Here is a 12,100-nt window from a genome sequence, read left to right on the forward strand (position 1 = left end):
TCAAAACTCAAAACACTTATTTATTTTTGCTTTAAAACTCTTTTGGAAATGTCAGTGTATTTTCGAAGCTTGTAAAATGCTGTTCAGGATAGTCGTAATGTTTATACATGTGAGAGAGTCCGACCACTACTAGCCAACTGAGCGTGCATGATACCTTTTCCTTTATTGGGGATTAGGAACCGCACACTTGTTACATTGCAGACATGCTCAGCGAGAGTTTCCCCTTGATTACTGTAGCATGGCGGAGTTTACACAGGAGGTTTTGCTAATCTGTGACCTTTATAAGAGCTCTCAGCTCGGGGGCCTTTAGGCAGCGCTAGCCGTCACATGCAAACTTCCAGCATCACATGCTAAGCGGAATGTCAAGGTTGCCCACCTTTTACGGCAGATTAAACCAATTGAGTCTGATGGGCCTCAACACAGCTCCGCTCTCTCACCCTGCACTCATTGTGCAGTTGTTTCCCCCCTCTCCAGCGCTCTCCTTCCTGACCCCACTTCTTAACCTCATCATTCTTTTTTGACTCATTTCTCAATCAGTTAATATTAAACAGTTTAATGTGTTGTAACTCAGATGATGTTTAAAGACATTTCGATTGCCGTGTGTAGTTCAGAGAGTATTGCCTGGTGTTTGAGTAAGTTAGAGTCATGGAGTCTTATTACAGTCTGATTGGCGCTGTGAAATGCTCAGTGTGCACATGCCTGTGAGCAACTTCAAACAATCCAACTCTATAATTGTATGAATGTGCCATAATGTTACTTGTATGGACATATAGGGCTAGGTTGATATAGGGCTAGGCATCAACTTGTTTGTGAAGTAACCAATTGGAAACATACCTAACACATCCTACTTAAGAACATAGTTTTGTTTAAACTAGAACTTTGCTGATCAACTAGGTAGATAGCTAACAGGCTAGTGGGCTGTTCTGCTAAAAAAAAAAGTCTTACATTTTTACGTGTCTGCTTTGTATTTTTGCCACATTTAGGCAGAACACAAATGTTCACTTTAACCTGTCCATACAGAATGAAAGTTGCATTTTCAGGACAGAAGTGAGAAAGCAGGACTAACCTACAGTGCCAGGATGTCAGGACCAACAACATGGTCCTGCCTTTGTAAAGTGCGTTGTACAAAACCTACATGTTCTATTTTTTTAAAACTGAAAGAGCCAAACCATTTCATACTGGTTGCTGAGGTTAAGATTTGGGTCATGTTTAGAAGAGTCTTATTACATATAAGCACTTACATATATGTAATGTATAGGTAACACACAGTACATCACTTATTTCATTTCCAGTCAAAACAAAGATATTTATAAGGAGATTAGATACAAGATAATCCACAAAATAAGTGAAAAACTAGATGTTTCCAAGACCTACTAGACCATCAAAATGGTCACCATCAGATAAGCAGTATTTAAAGCTTTAACCTTTGAGAGAGACAGAGGAGAAAATCAAGCTGCTCTATTGCTTCAGATCTTTAAAAAAAACATCCACAGGTGTTTCTGTCCATACTTCCACTGTGAGAAGACAGTGCTGTTAGTCTGAAAGGATGTGTAGCTGCCAAGAAGTTGTTATTGACAAAAAAGCTGCTGGTGTTTTGAGAACAGTGGACTGACCACCCAGAAAGTTCAGACCGTAACATCACTGTATTGGGATTACATGGATTGTGAGAAAGTGCAACCAACTTGCTTGAAAGCAAATGTCCTGAAAAGAAAGCAGCTATAATGTAGGCAAATATTAAATGTTAATGTTAAATATGTTTTTTGTTGATCAATCAGTGAATGATACTTAATGACCTTTTTGACTGAAAATTCAATTAAGGTGGTTCTTACGATTGCAAAGTGCTGTATGTATGAGACTCCCCATCAACGGATTCCCAAGTACGTACGTGCGTGCATGCGTGTGTGTCTGCGAGCACACAGTGGTCCTACGGGTTCAGACGCAACCGGGGTTGAGCTCTGCCCATTTGTTATGACAGCGGAATTAATTGAGTCTAAAAACTGTTTTGGCCAACAAAGCATTCCGCCCCCGTATCAAGCTGTTCATTAGGGATTGCGTCGCTGTCAGAACAATAACGCGTCCGGCACAGTGATCAGCAGAGAGGTTGAACAAACTTTATACCACCAAAACAATCCTGAAGTGACGCGGTGAGGAGGGGAGGGGGGTGAGTGATGGAGGAGGGTAGAGAGAGAGAATGGAAGAGAGGAGGTCACTGAGATCCAGCTGAGCTGTTAACTGGCAGCAAGCCAGGCACGCAAACTCACCCTCGCAAGCTTCGTCCCAGACACACGCCAGCACGCATGCGCACTGTACAGCAGCATCTTCCATTCACGCGTGACCGCGTACGTTGCTCTTATACACATGTGGCCGATTGCATATATAAACATATATACACACATACTCACACGATTTTGTATTCCTATCTTTGCGTGATAGTTCCATTACATTTTGTGCTATACTAAAGAAATTGTTTTATCTTCATCTCACAACCCTAACTTAAATTATAGTAGTAGTAGATAATAATACTAGTTCAGTTATAGTGGAACTAACATATCAAAAATAATTATATGGTGCAGATGTAAAAGTAATTAAGAATGGTTTGCTGTGAATTTTGCTCTACAGAAACTTTCAGAGTCAAAATTGTTCCCCATGCCGGTGACAGAAACTGGATTTTTGAGAAGTTTAATGCCTCTAAAAGCACCCCATCAGTAAGCTACTACATGAAATGGTTATGAATCAACTGCCTGATGTCTGAGACAGTGAAAAGTTTTGGCCTAATGTGCTATTTTAAAAATCTATTCAAGACAAAAGGAGATTTTAAGGGCAATTTAAGGCAAAATAATCCCTGAAGAAAACTTATTTTCTTTCATATTTATCACTATTTTACCACCATCACGATTTCATCTAAAAAAAAAAAAAATCAGAAACGACGTGTAGGCTTACTGGTGGTTTTAGATGATATAAAATGGCTATATTTGTACATTGTACCCCTGGCTCCTATCAGCACCACTGTAAAGAAATCAGAGCTGGTATGTTTCTCTCTGATGAACCAATTCACATCAAACCACTACAAAACGGTTGAATTGTGCAAAGTTAGATCAATTCCCCTTTAAGTTTCTTTAGAACGCAGCACTTCAAACCAGATTACTTTAAATGACTTTGTATGCATCTCAACAGTTGCATTGTGCAGAAATGAGTACTGGTAAAACTCTTTTTTAAGGTAAGATTTTTTGGGCTAAAACATTTTTAAATCCCTTCACAGAGGAGAGGTATGTGCAGGGTTTTTTACCACTATTTTACTATTATCAACATATGCATATAAAACTCAGTAGACATGTAGTTTGACTGGTGGTTTTGGATAGTAAATAAAAGGTCTGTTCGCAGTGCATCGCAGCCACTGGTTTCTTTCACCACTATAAAGAAAACCAAATTTATATGATTTTGTTTACATCTCAGTGATTGAATCATGTAGACATTTTGATCAATTTAAATAAACCGTTTACTACCATACTAAGTAGCATGTCAAGCAGGTGTGGGTGTGCAGTAGGAGGCCTATAGAACAGTTGTGTAGTATAGGGGTGGTCAGTAGAACAATAATTATCGTTATTGTGATAAATTATATTGCTGCACTTAACACACCACAGTATGCTATTCTGAGTATATCATTAGAACACTGCATGTTCTATAGGGAGCATAAACAAAGAGAGCATAATTAGTCCTGTTTAATTGGATTTAGTGCAGTGAAGTGTGCAAAACGTTGAATATATTATCATATTCATAGTATTTTAATAATATTTCTTTTTTTAATTTGGCTGTTCCATCTGTCCCAGCTCCCTCAACTTCAAAGCCTTAGAAAAAACATAAAACCGTGGTCTGTTGAAAATTTTGAAACATCCTTATGTTGTATTTTTGCCTTGATGTCAGTATATAGTAGACCAACATTAGTAATACATTCATCAGTACAGTATATATTGCATAGGAGTGTTGATCTGGAGGCAAACTTTGCTTTTTGCTATCCTGTGGTCCCCGCAAAGACTTAAATACATACCCACACTTAGACACATACACACAAAATGTGATATAAACCAAACCGTCTGCCTGTTTAGAGAGTTATGAAACAAAGTCTTGTGCCTTTTCTCCAGATTTGGACAAGATTTGCATGCCTGATGTGTGACTAATGTTTGACCCTGTATTCTGCAACCTGTTACTGTGTGCTGATTTACCTGACGTCACCTTTCCCCTCCTTTCCCTTGTGCCAGAGAGAAACATTCATGGATATTTGTGCAAAGTGAAAATGCAGTCGTTTTCTTGTGTGGTTTCAGATAGTTGTGTACCTGCTTCAGGACAGTGTCTGTTCTTGTTAGCATTTTATGAATTAGGCTGCTTTCCCTTGCTAAACAAGCCAACCTGTTTGAGCCATGTCCTGCTGTTAGCAACATAAGATGTCATTTAGGGCCCCTGAGCCAACAGGAGGCCCCAGGTACATACATATTTTAATGTTCTTTGTTGAAAAAATACAGTGGGTCCAAAACTTTCTTTTATTCCTAATAAAAAAGGCATTAATCCCCCCCCCCCATTTTTTTTTTCGCATTCAAAAACTTACTTGCCCCCCTCCATGCCAAGTAAGATGTTGCTTTGGGTCCCTAAATGTTCAGAAACGCCCCTAACACTGCAGGATGTTGGTGAGGGCTTTTAAAAATGAGAAACCGAGGTGTATATTACGGCTTGGCTTTCTTTTGTCTCTGAAACTCCATTTAGCATTTTCATTCTGATATTCAGATTTGGGGGAAATATGTCACACAAACAGAAGCCAAGAGAAGAAAGGGAGCAAAAGAAAGGAAGAACAGACAATGATACTGTACTCACCCCCACCCACTCCCCGCCCCTCGCTAAGTGGTGTGCTCCTCTCGTGACTCGCCGCTTGCCTGCGCCGCTGCTGCGTGCTGTTCTCAGGGGAAACTCTGCTGAAGCGCTGCTGCTCTCTGAGTTTGGTATCATGTGCTTTGGTTTTTTTCAGGTCAGGGCATTTTGGTGCAGAGGAAACAGCGCCCCAGGCGATCAGTCTGCTGCTAGTAAAAAAAAAAAAAAAACTGTTCTTTATTTCTTGGACAAGCATTAGCTTTTATGCTTGTAAACACAAAGAGAAACGCACCAAAGGGCTCTTAACAGCGATCCAATCACTTAAGGACATTTTCCTTCTCTTCACTCTTAGTCACGGAAGCAGAGAATACATGTATTGCTGTGTGATTTCTAGGTATGTTTGGGCAGGTTGAGTTATATATATTTATTATTACATACACATTATTTGAAAATGTTAGCTGTATATATGATGTTTGTGATAGGGTGTTTGTTTTAAAGCTTCCACCCATGCTGATGTGTCTTGGCTCCCCAGAATGATGTGGGGAAGTGTAAAAAGCTTGGATGTGAATATGTAAAATTGATGAGCAGGAAGTGAAGCGTGTGCTTTGTTGTTTTTCTTGGGCTTCTGTGCCATTCTGTTTCACCATGTTTCTTAAGCCTGCTTTAATTAATATTCTGTGCATCTGTTCTGGGTCTGTATTTGCTCACGGTCGTATGTTTTTATTTTAGTTCAGTTTGTTTATCTGTTTGTTTGCTGTCCCACAAGCATGGATATTGTCTGTGTGTGTGTGTGTGTGTGTGTGTGTGTGTGTGTGTGTGTGTGTGTGTGTGTGTGTGTGTGTGTGTGCACGTGCGTGCACTGGCTGTAAACTGTACTCTGACTCAAAGGAGATGTCACAAATCTAGCTGGTGGCCATTCCATGTACTGTTGATTATACAGAAGTACTTTTTTTATTCCGAGCGTTCCAAAAATCCGGATTGCCCAACTCATTCTCAGTAGGTCAGGGACCATCCTTCGTTTATTAATTTCAGTCACAAAGATGATCAAGTTATTCATTTTAAATGTTAGGAAAAAACAGATCATTTTAATAAAAACATACACAAAACCTTCACCAACAAAACATAATATCAAATCTGCAGGGGTATTACAAAAACAAGACAAAGGTTAAGACTCAACTCGCCCGTTACTGCTGTGTCCTTCTGCATCCACTTCAGTGTAATTACAGCACGGAAAAGTAAAGCAAAGAAAAAAAAATACCGCCAATGTAGTTTAATTATTTGCCGCGTTTATTTTGCTCACGGTTACTCGAGTAAGAGGACTTCTGTCAGCACTGGCCTACCTCCAAATTTCAGTCTTAGAAGTTGGTTGTATTTTCTGCTTCTCGCAATTCAAATAATCCCAAACACATTCAGTAATGTTGAGGTCTGGACTCTGGGGTGGTCAGTCCATGCTAAGAACATGAGCAGCTTCTTTCTTTGATTTGCAGATGTTCTTCTTATCTATTTCGTTTTCTCAGTAGTCGCTTCTTGTCAGCTACACATCCTTTCAGACTCATAGTATTGGTGTCTTCTCACAGTGGAAGGATAGACCGAAACACCTGTGGATTTTCTTCAGATCTGAAGCAACAGCGAAGCTTGTTTTTCTCCTCTCTCTCAAAGATAAATGCTTTAAGTGCTGTTTATCTGATGGTCCTTAGGAGTTTGATCTTCTCTATATCTTTACATTTTTTGAGCATTTCATTTTATTTTTTTTTATGGATTATCTTGTGTACAATCTCCTCACATGTGTCTCCTGAAAAATTAACTTGTACTTAATAATTGTTTAGACTGGAAATGAAATAAATGAAAGATGATCTCTTGACTTTTGCACAGTATTGTATGGGCCAGGATTAAACTGCTACAAGACATGCCAAAACTGTCCCCACCAACTGCCACTTGCTCTTTGCTTGTTCTGCTTACAGGGCCCATTGAATTTGAGGAATGCAATGTCTCCATTGCCACTGAAGGTATGTGACATTTTAATTCTTTTACAATTGTGATTTTGGAAGTTGGAATATTTATTTTAATTTTAAATGCAACCTCTGAGCCAGTGTGGTATAAGAAAAATGATTGAGTAACATTTTGCTTTTATTTAATTTCTGTTTGGATTAAAGATTTTTTTCCCCTTTTTGCTGTTAAGTCTTTGCTGTGTAATTTTTTTATTTATATACACCACTAAACCATAACCATAATCTAACAATAAATCAAATCTAACCTAAAGTCAGTAAAGCTGTTTTCTTTGCAGGAGGTAGTTGTATGTAATGTCTTGGTCAACCAAACATCCAATCCAAACATGCATGACCGATTAATCATAGGTTTGTGTGTGTGTGTGTGTGTGTGTGTGTGTGTGTTCCTTTAAGAACTCAGTCAAATTAAAATCTATATTTAGGATGTTCTAAGATTCCTAACAAATTATATGATTGCTTAAAAATGATTGATGTGATATACTCACTCTTGCTGTGGAAAATTACCCAATACTAAATTAAACTAAATTCATTTTTGCCCCCCTTTAAAGACGTTTGATACTTGATAGCAGTGCATTTGACACATCTGTGTTTATTTGCTTTTTATTTGTTTTGCAACAATTCTTCATTATCAAGTGCCCTTTTTGCGTGACTGTTTTGAATTACATCAATGATTTCCTGTAATATCAGTATAAATTTGTTCATCTAGGTGCCAAACCTAGAAAAAGGAAGCCCTTCACCATTCCTGGTCGACGAAAAGACAAAGATACAGATTCCACGTAAGAGCATTGCTAAATCTTCCTTTTTATAGTTCAGTGTTTCCTCTCACTAAATTGGTTTAGTAATTGTTGCTTGGTATCTGATTCATGTAGTTATTAGATCCACTGCCTAATAATTTTAATATTACACTTTTTCTCGAATAGTGAGTCTACGGAAGTTGAAGCCACTGTGAGTATTTGTTTATATAGTAACTAATAAAAAAATCAAATAAATATATATATATATATATGTGTCAGTGCAGTAGATTTTTGTGTAAAATCCTTTTGAGTAGCTTTTCTGTGTTTGTAGTGTGAAATCTTTTGTGGTTCTTCTGTAGTTCTCAGCTTCAAATGGCCTTACATATAAGCCAGTTAAAAAAGAATAATGCGTAGTGCATTATAGTTGTAAATTAAAAAATTAAGACACGGAATGATTTTAATGCATGTTTTTCATTGTGCTTCTCAAAGAAGTAAAAAGATAAATGATGATTATTAAAAGTATTGTTTGCTTCTATGTCAAAACAAAAATTGTAATTTTATTTATTTATTTTTTACACAGAACACTGCCAATGGAGCTCCTCCAGATTTTTATGGAGCCATAGATATCCAAAACGCTGTGAGTTATGACCTAAAGCTTGGACAGCAATAATATAATAAGACACAGTTTGTGAAATAAGTAATGCTGCATTGTTGTGTTTTATCTCTGTGCAGAATGTGCCTCAGGTGGATGAAGAGGGATTCTGCATTCGACCAGAAGTCAATGAAAATGATATCCTTCATCCAAGTCTGGGTGCAAAGCTTAATTTTTTGCTTTGAAGTCATTATCTTCTTTTCAACCAGTCCTGCAGCTACAGCTGATTCCCTGAGCTTTGTCTTTGTCTTTGTTTTGTACACCAATTTGTATACATTTTTGCCACATAGTGTTTTTTCATTTATTTGTTCATTCATTTATTTGCTTGTTTTGCTTGTATTTGTTTGTTTGTGTGTGTTTTATGGGCTTAGTCATTTATTTTTCCCTATAGTTTAGAATACTGTGGAGTAAAAAAGTCTGAGAACACTAGTGAAGAACTTCTTTGTATTTTTTTCATTTAAAGTCACTCAAAGTCATTTAAAGTTACATTTTTAGCATTACAATTTGAGTGAAGGTAATTTTTTTGAAATTGTATCATGAATTACAGAATTTCTTAGTATTTGCTTTATTGACAGTAGATCAAATCCATCCAAGTGTTGTCTGAACGCATGCTTCAATAGAAAAAAGGCTAAAAAAAAAACAAAAACAAAAAAAAACAATGTCAGTGTCATAAATCTGCTTACATTTTAATAAAGTGATCTAGAAATAGTGCTCTTGAATATTTTTTCACTTGTCATAACCTTTCTTTGTTTTCATTTTGTTTAAAATTTTCAGACTTTTGGACCCCACTGTGTACAAGCACATGGCTTGTTATTGTTCAGTTTTGCCCTTATATTATATGTATATAATATATTGCCCTTTATATTGTATGGCCTTTTTAAAAACTTTGGTTAATCAATTAATTGTTAAAGTAGATTAATGGATTGTTAATAAATCAATAGTGACGAGGTGAGTAATCTCAAATCTCTAGAGCAAATGTAGTCACAGAATCATGTTTTTGTAGCTGTGAAATTAAGAACTTCTTGTATGGCTCTTCTGTTTGTAACAATTTTCTATCATTCCTTGAACTTTATTCTGCTTTTAATCTGATAACCTGTTCTCTTTTTTTGGTTGGTTTGTTTGTTTGTTGAAGTTTGTTTAAGCACTGTTTCTATTCCTTAACCATTCTGTCCACATGCCAAAGACAACTCCTTCTACTCGTCCAGCGATTCGGAAGAAGAAGACGAGCGCAGGAAGTTCCATGTGGAGATCAAACCTGTGCAGCCCAACAACGGCACGCACCAGCACAAAGCCACCATCGACGAGCTGAAGGCTTCCATTGGCAACATTACCCTCTCTCCCTCTGCTACGGTAAGGCACCAGCACATATCACGCAGACGTCCAAAATCATCTTAGCATATGTCTACTTAATCAGGTGTTAATAAGACATAAATACTTTACAATAAAAAACGTTTAATATTTCAATATTACTGTACAAAATTTAGAGACCACCCTTCATTTTTTTAAGTTTCAGTCAAAATGGCCATTAAGTACCAGTTACTCATTTTTCAGGAGGTATTTCTTAGGAGTTTTGATAAGATAATTACTAGCATTTTTCAGGTGATATTCCTGAGCAGATTGTATGTAAAATGATCCACGTGCATAAAGAAGAGGAAAGCCAAAGGACAGAAAAACAGAAGTTTCCAAAAGTGAGTTCTAAGAATGAACTTTGGAGGTGTGGAACAATATTCCTGCAGATTTGATTGAAAAAACTAAAAGCAAATCTGCTGAAAAGAATAGAAGCAGTAAGTAAAGACAAAGTGTAGCCACACTAAATACCAAAAAAAACTATTTTGTCTCACGTTAAGCAAAATTTCACCATTAAGTGGAGTTCATCTTAAGTGGAGCTACATGTGGAAATATTACAAAGGATGATAATTGTACAGCTTAAACTGTGTTGTTTATCATTCTGTAATTTATACTGCTAATTCGCAGCTAAAACACAAAGATCACTATATATATATATATATATATATATATATATATATATATATAACAAATGTAAAATATGTCCTTGTTTGGATATTCAAATGCCATTTGTTTAAAGATTCAACACATTTGCAATCACATGGCAAATAAAAACTATATAACTATATAAAGTCTAATATAAACACATGTTTGTATGTACTTACAGTTAAATGCACAGAAACATGCATATCACATCAGCACACAGACACTCAGACTGGTCACTGTGTCGGATGAGTGCCCAATGATTGGTCTGGCTTACTCTACATAACCTGTGCTCTGATTGGCTGATGTTAAGTCCATTCATTCAGTTCTGAGCCTCTCTCTCTCTCTCTGCAGCCATCTCTCTGTCTCTCTCTCTCACTTCTGTTGTTTTTGCCATCACTAGGGGGCAGTACTTCACTGCTCTTTCTTCACTGACCATGCTTGAAAGAGTTGTCACTCTAAAAGTTTTCTCTCCTGATGTAAGCCCTGTTAAAGATGCTGAATGAGTCAGTGTGATTGGTCTGTGTCTGAAACCCCCTGGAAGCTTTTGAACTGCTCATTGAAAGAGCATTTATCATTTCTTTCTGGGTCAGTCCAGCACTGTTTATCCCGTAGAATCCCTTAGATCTCACTTTTGTACTTTATACGTCTTCAGAATAAAGAGTCAACGTGGTCAGAAAATAAAAAAATACGACACAAAGTTTGGTCTCTATAAAAGTTATGGCACATTTTAGACTTATTTTTTTTCTAGTATGTGTGAACATTTTCTGCACTAAACTTTGCAGAAAAATGCCATATTTAGTGAGTTAAAATGATCATATGGGTGTGGGGGGGACAATGAAACTTGCACAGGCCACGTTTTATAGCACATTTTATATTTTGTTCTTTTTTTCTGAAAAAAACTCAGCAAATAATCAAAAGTTGTGCATTAAAATAAAATTCTACATAAGAGAATGTTATTAATTTTACTTAAAATCAGCAAAACAGTTCAAGCTTTCACATGCCACCATAATTATTCCTCCCTCTTAGCTCATTGAAACAAGTGAATAAATTATCTCAAAAGTGCAGATTGTAAAACTTTTATTCAGTACCAAGTTTGGAAAGTAGAGGAGGAGATAACTTTAATGGTCTGAATATGATTGTCTCGATTTGCTTCTTTGCAAGGTTTTTGGAATTATTTTGACATTGAAAAAAACCAGGAAAGAAATCATGAGTGCAGATTCAAAGCAGACACAGAATCTAAATTGAATGTATATGTAATTCATTACTTAACTCATGATGTCATTAAATATATAATTATGTAATTGGATTTCATCAGAAACATACCCACAGACTCCATTCCAACACAGAAAAACTCACTTCTGTTGTAATAACATTCAACTTCTCAGAGTCAACATCCAAATTTTCCCTAACAAATAAACAGAAATGCGCAGGGTGGCCTAAACCCTGTCTTTTAGGATTAGGGATGGGTAAAATGGCAAAAATATTAAACTATGATATTCAAAGCCAAAACAGAACCTGTAGTGCCACATACTATAAATACTGCTAAAGTACTATAGTAAACCTATGAGATTACATTGTTTATTATTCAGTATTTTTACATACTGTACTGCACTAAATCCAATTAAACAGGCCCAGTTAGGCTCTCCTTGTCATTGAAACACACTGTTCTTTACGTACTTATGATATCCACACTATGCTCGGAAAAAAGCAGATTTTAGCATACATTTTTATGACATTGATGATTGAAATATTGCCCATCCCTTCTTAGGATTCATTGGTCTAAAATAAAATGCTAAAACTCCAAATCTAAAATACAAAGCACTGTATTTGGCCTCACCAGCAAAATCTAATGAAATTAA

At 36.6% G+C, this 12,100-nt stretch overlaps 1 protein-coding gene across 8 annotated transcripts in view; it reads left to right on the plus strand.

The window, feature by feature from the left end:
• The window catches only part of fcho2 (FCH and mu domain containing endocytic adaptor 2), a 108,861-nt gene that overhangs the window by 63,859 nt on the left and 32,902 nt on the right, over positions 1 to 12,100 (plus strand). For all 8 annotated transcript variants that reach the window (XM_017698542.2, XM_017698535.2, XM_017698552.2 and 5 more), the window contains exons 9-14: positions 6,819 to 6,863; positions 7,570 to 7,639; positions 7,784 to 7,808; positions 8,178 to 8,234; positions 8,330 to 8,387; positions 9,424 to 9,599. In XM_017698542.2, coding sequence (XP_017554031.1) covers positions 6,819 to 6,863; positions 7,570 to 7,639; positions 7,784 to 7,808; positions 8,178 to 8,234; positions 8,330 to 8,387; positions 9,424 to 9,599 — 431 coding nt within the window. The remainder of the gene's footprint in view (positions 1 to 6,818; positions 6,864 to 7,569; positions 7,640 to 7,783; positions 7,809 to 8,177; positions 8,235 to 8,329; positions 8,388 to 9,423; positions 9,600 to 12,100) is intronic.

The sequence above is a fragment of the Pygocentrus nattereri genome, chromosome 23, assembly GCF_015220715.1.
Source record: "Pygocentrus nattereri isolate fPygNat1 chromosome 23, fPygNat1.pri, whole genome shotgun sequence".
Taxonomy (NCBI): Eukaryota; Metazoa; Chordata; class Actinopteri; order Characiformes; family Serrasalmidae; genus Pygocentrus; species Pygocentrus nattereri.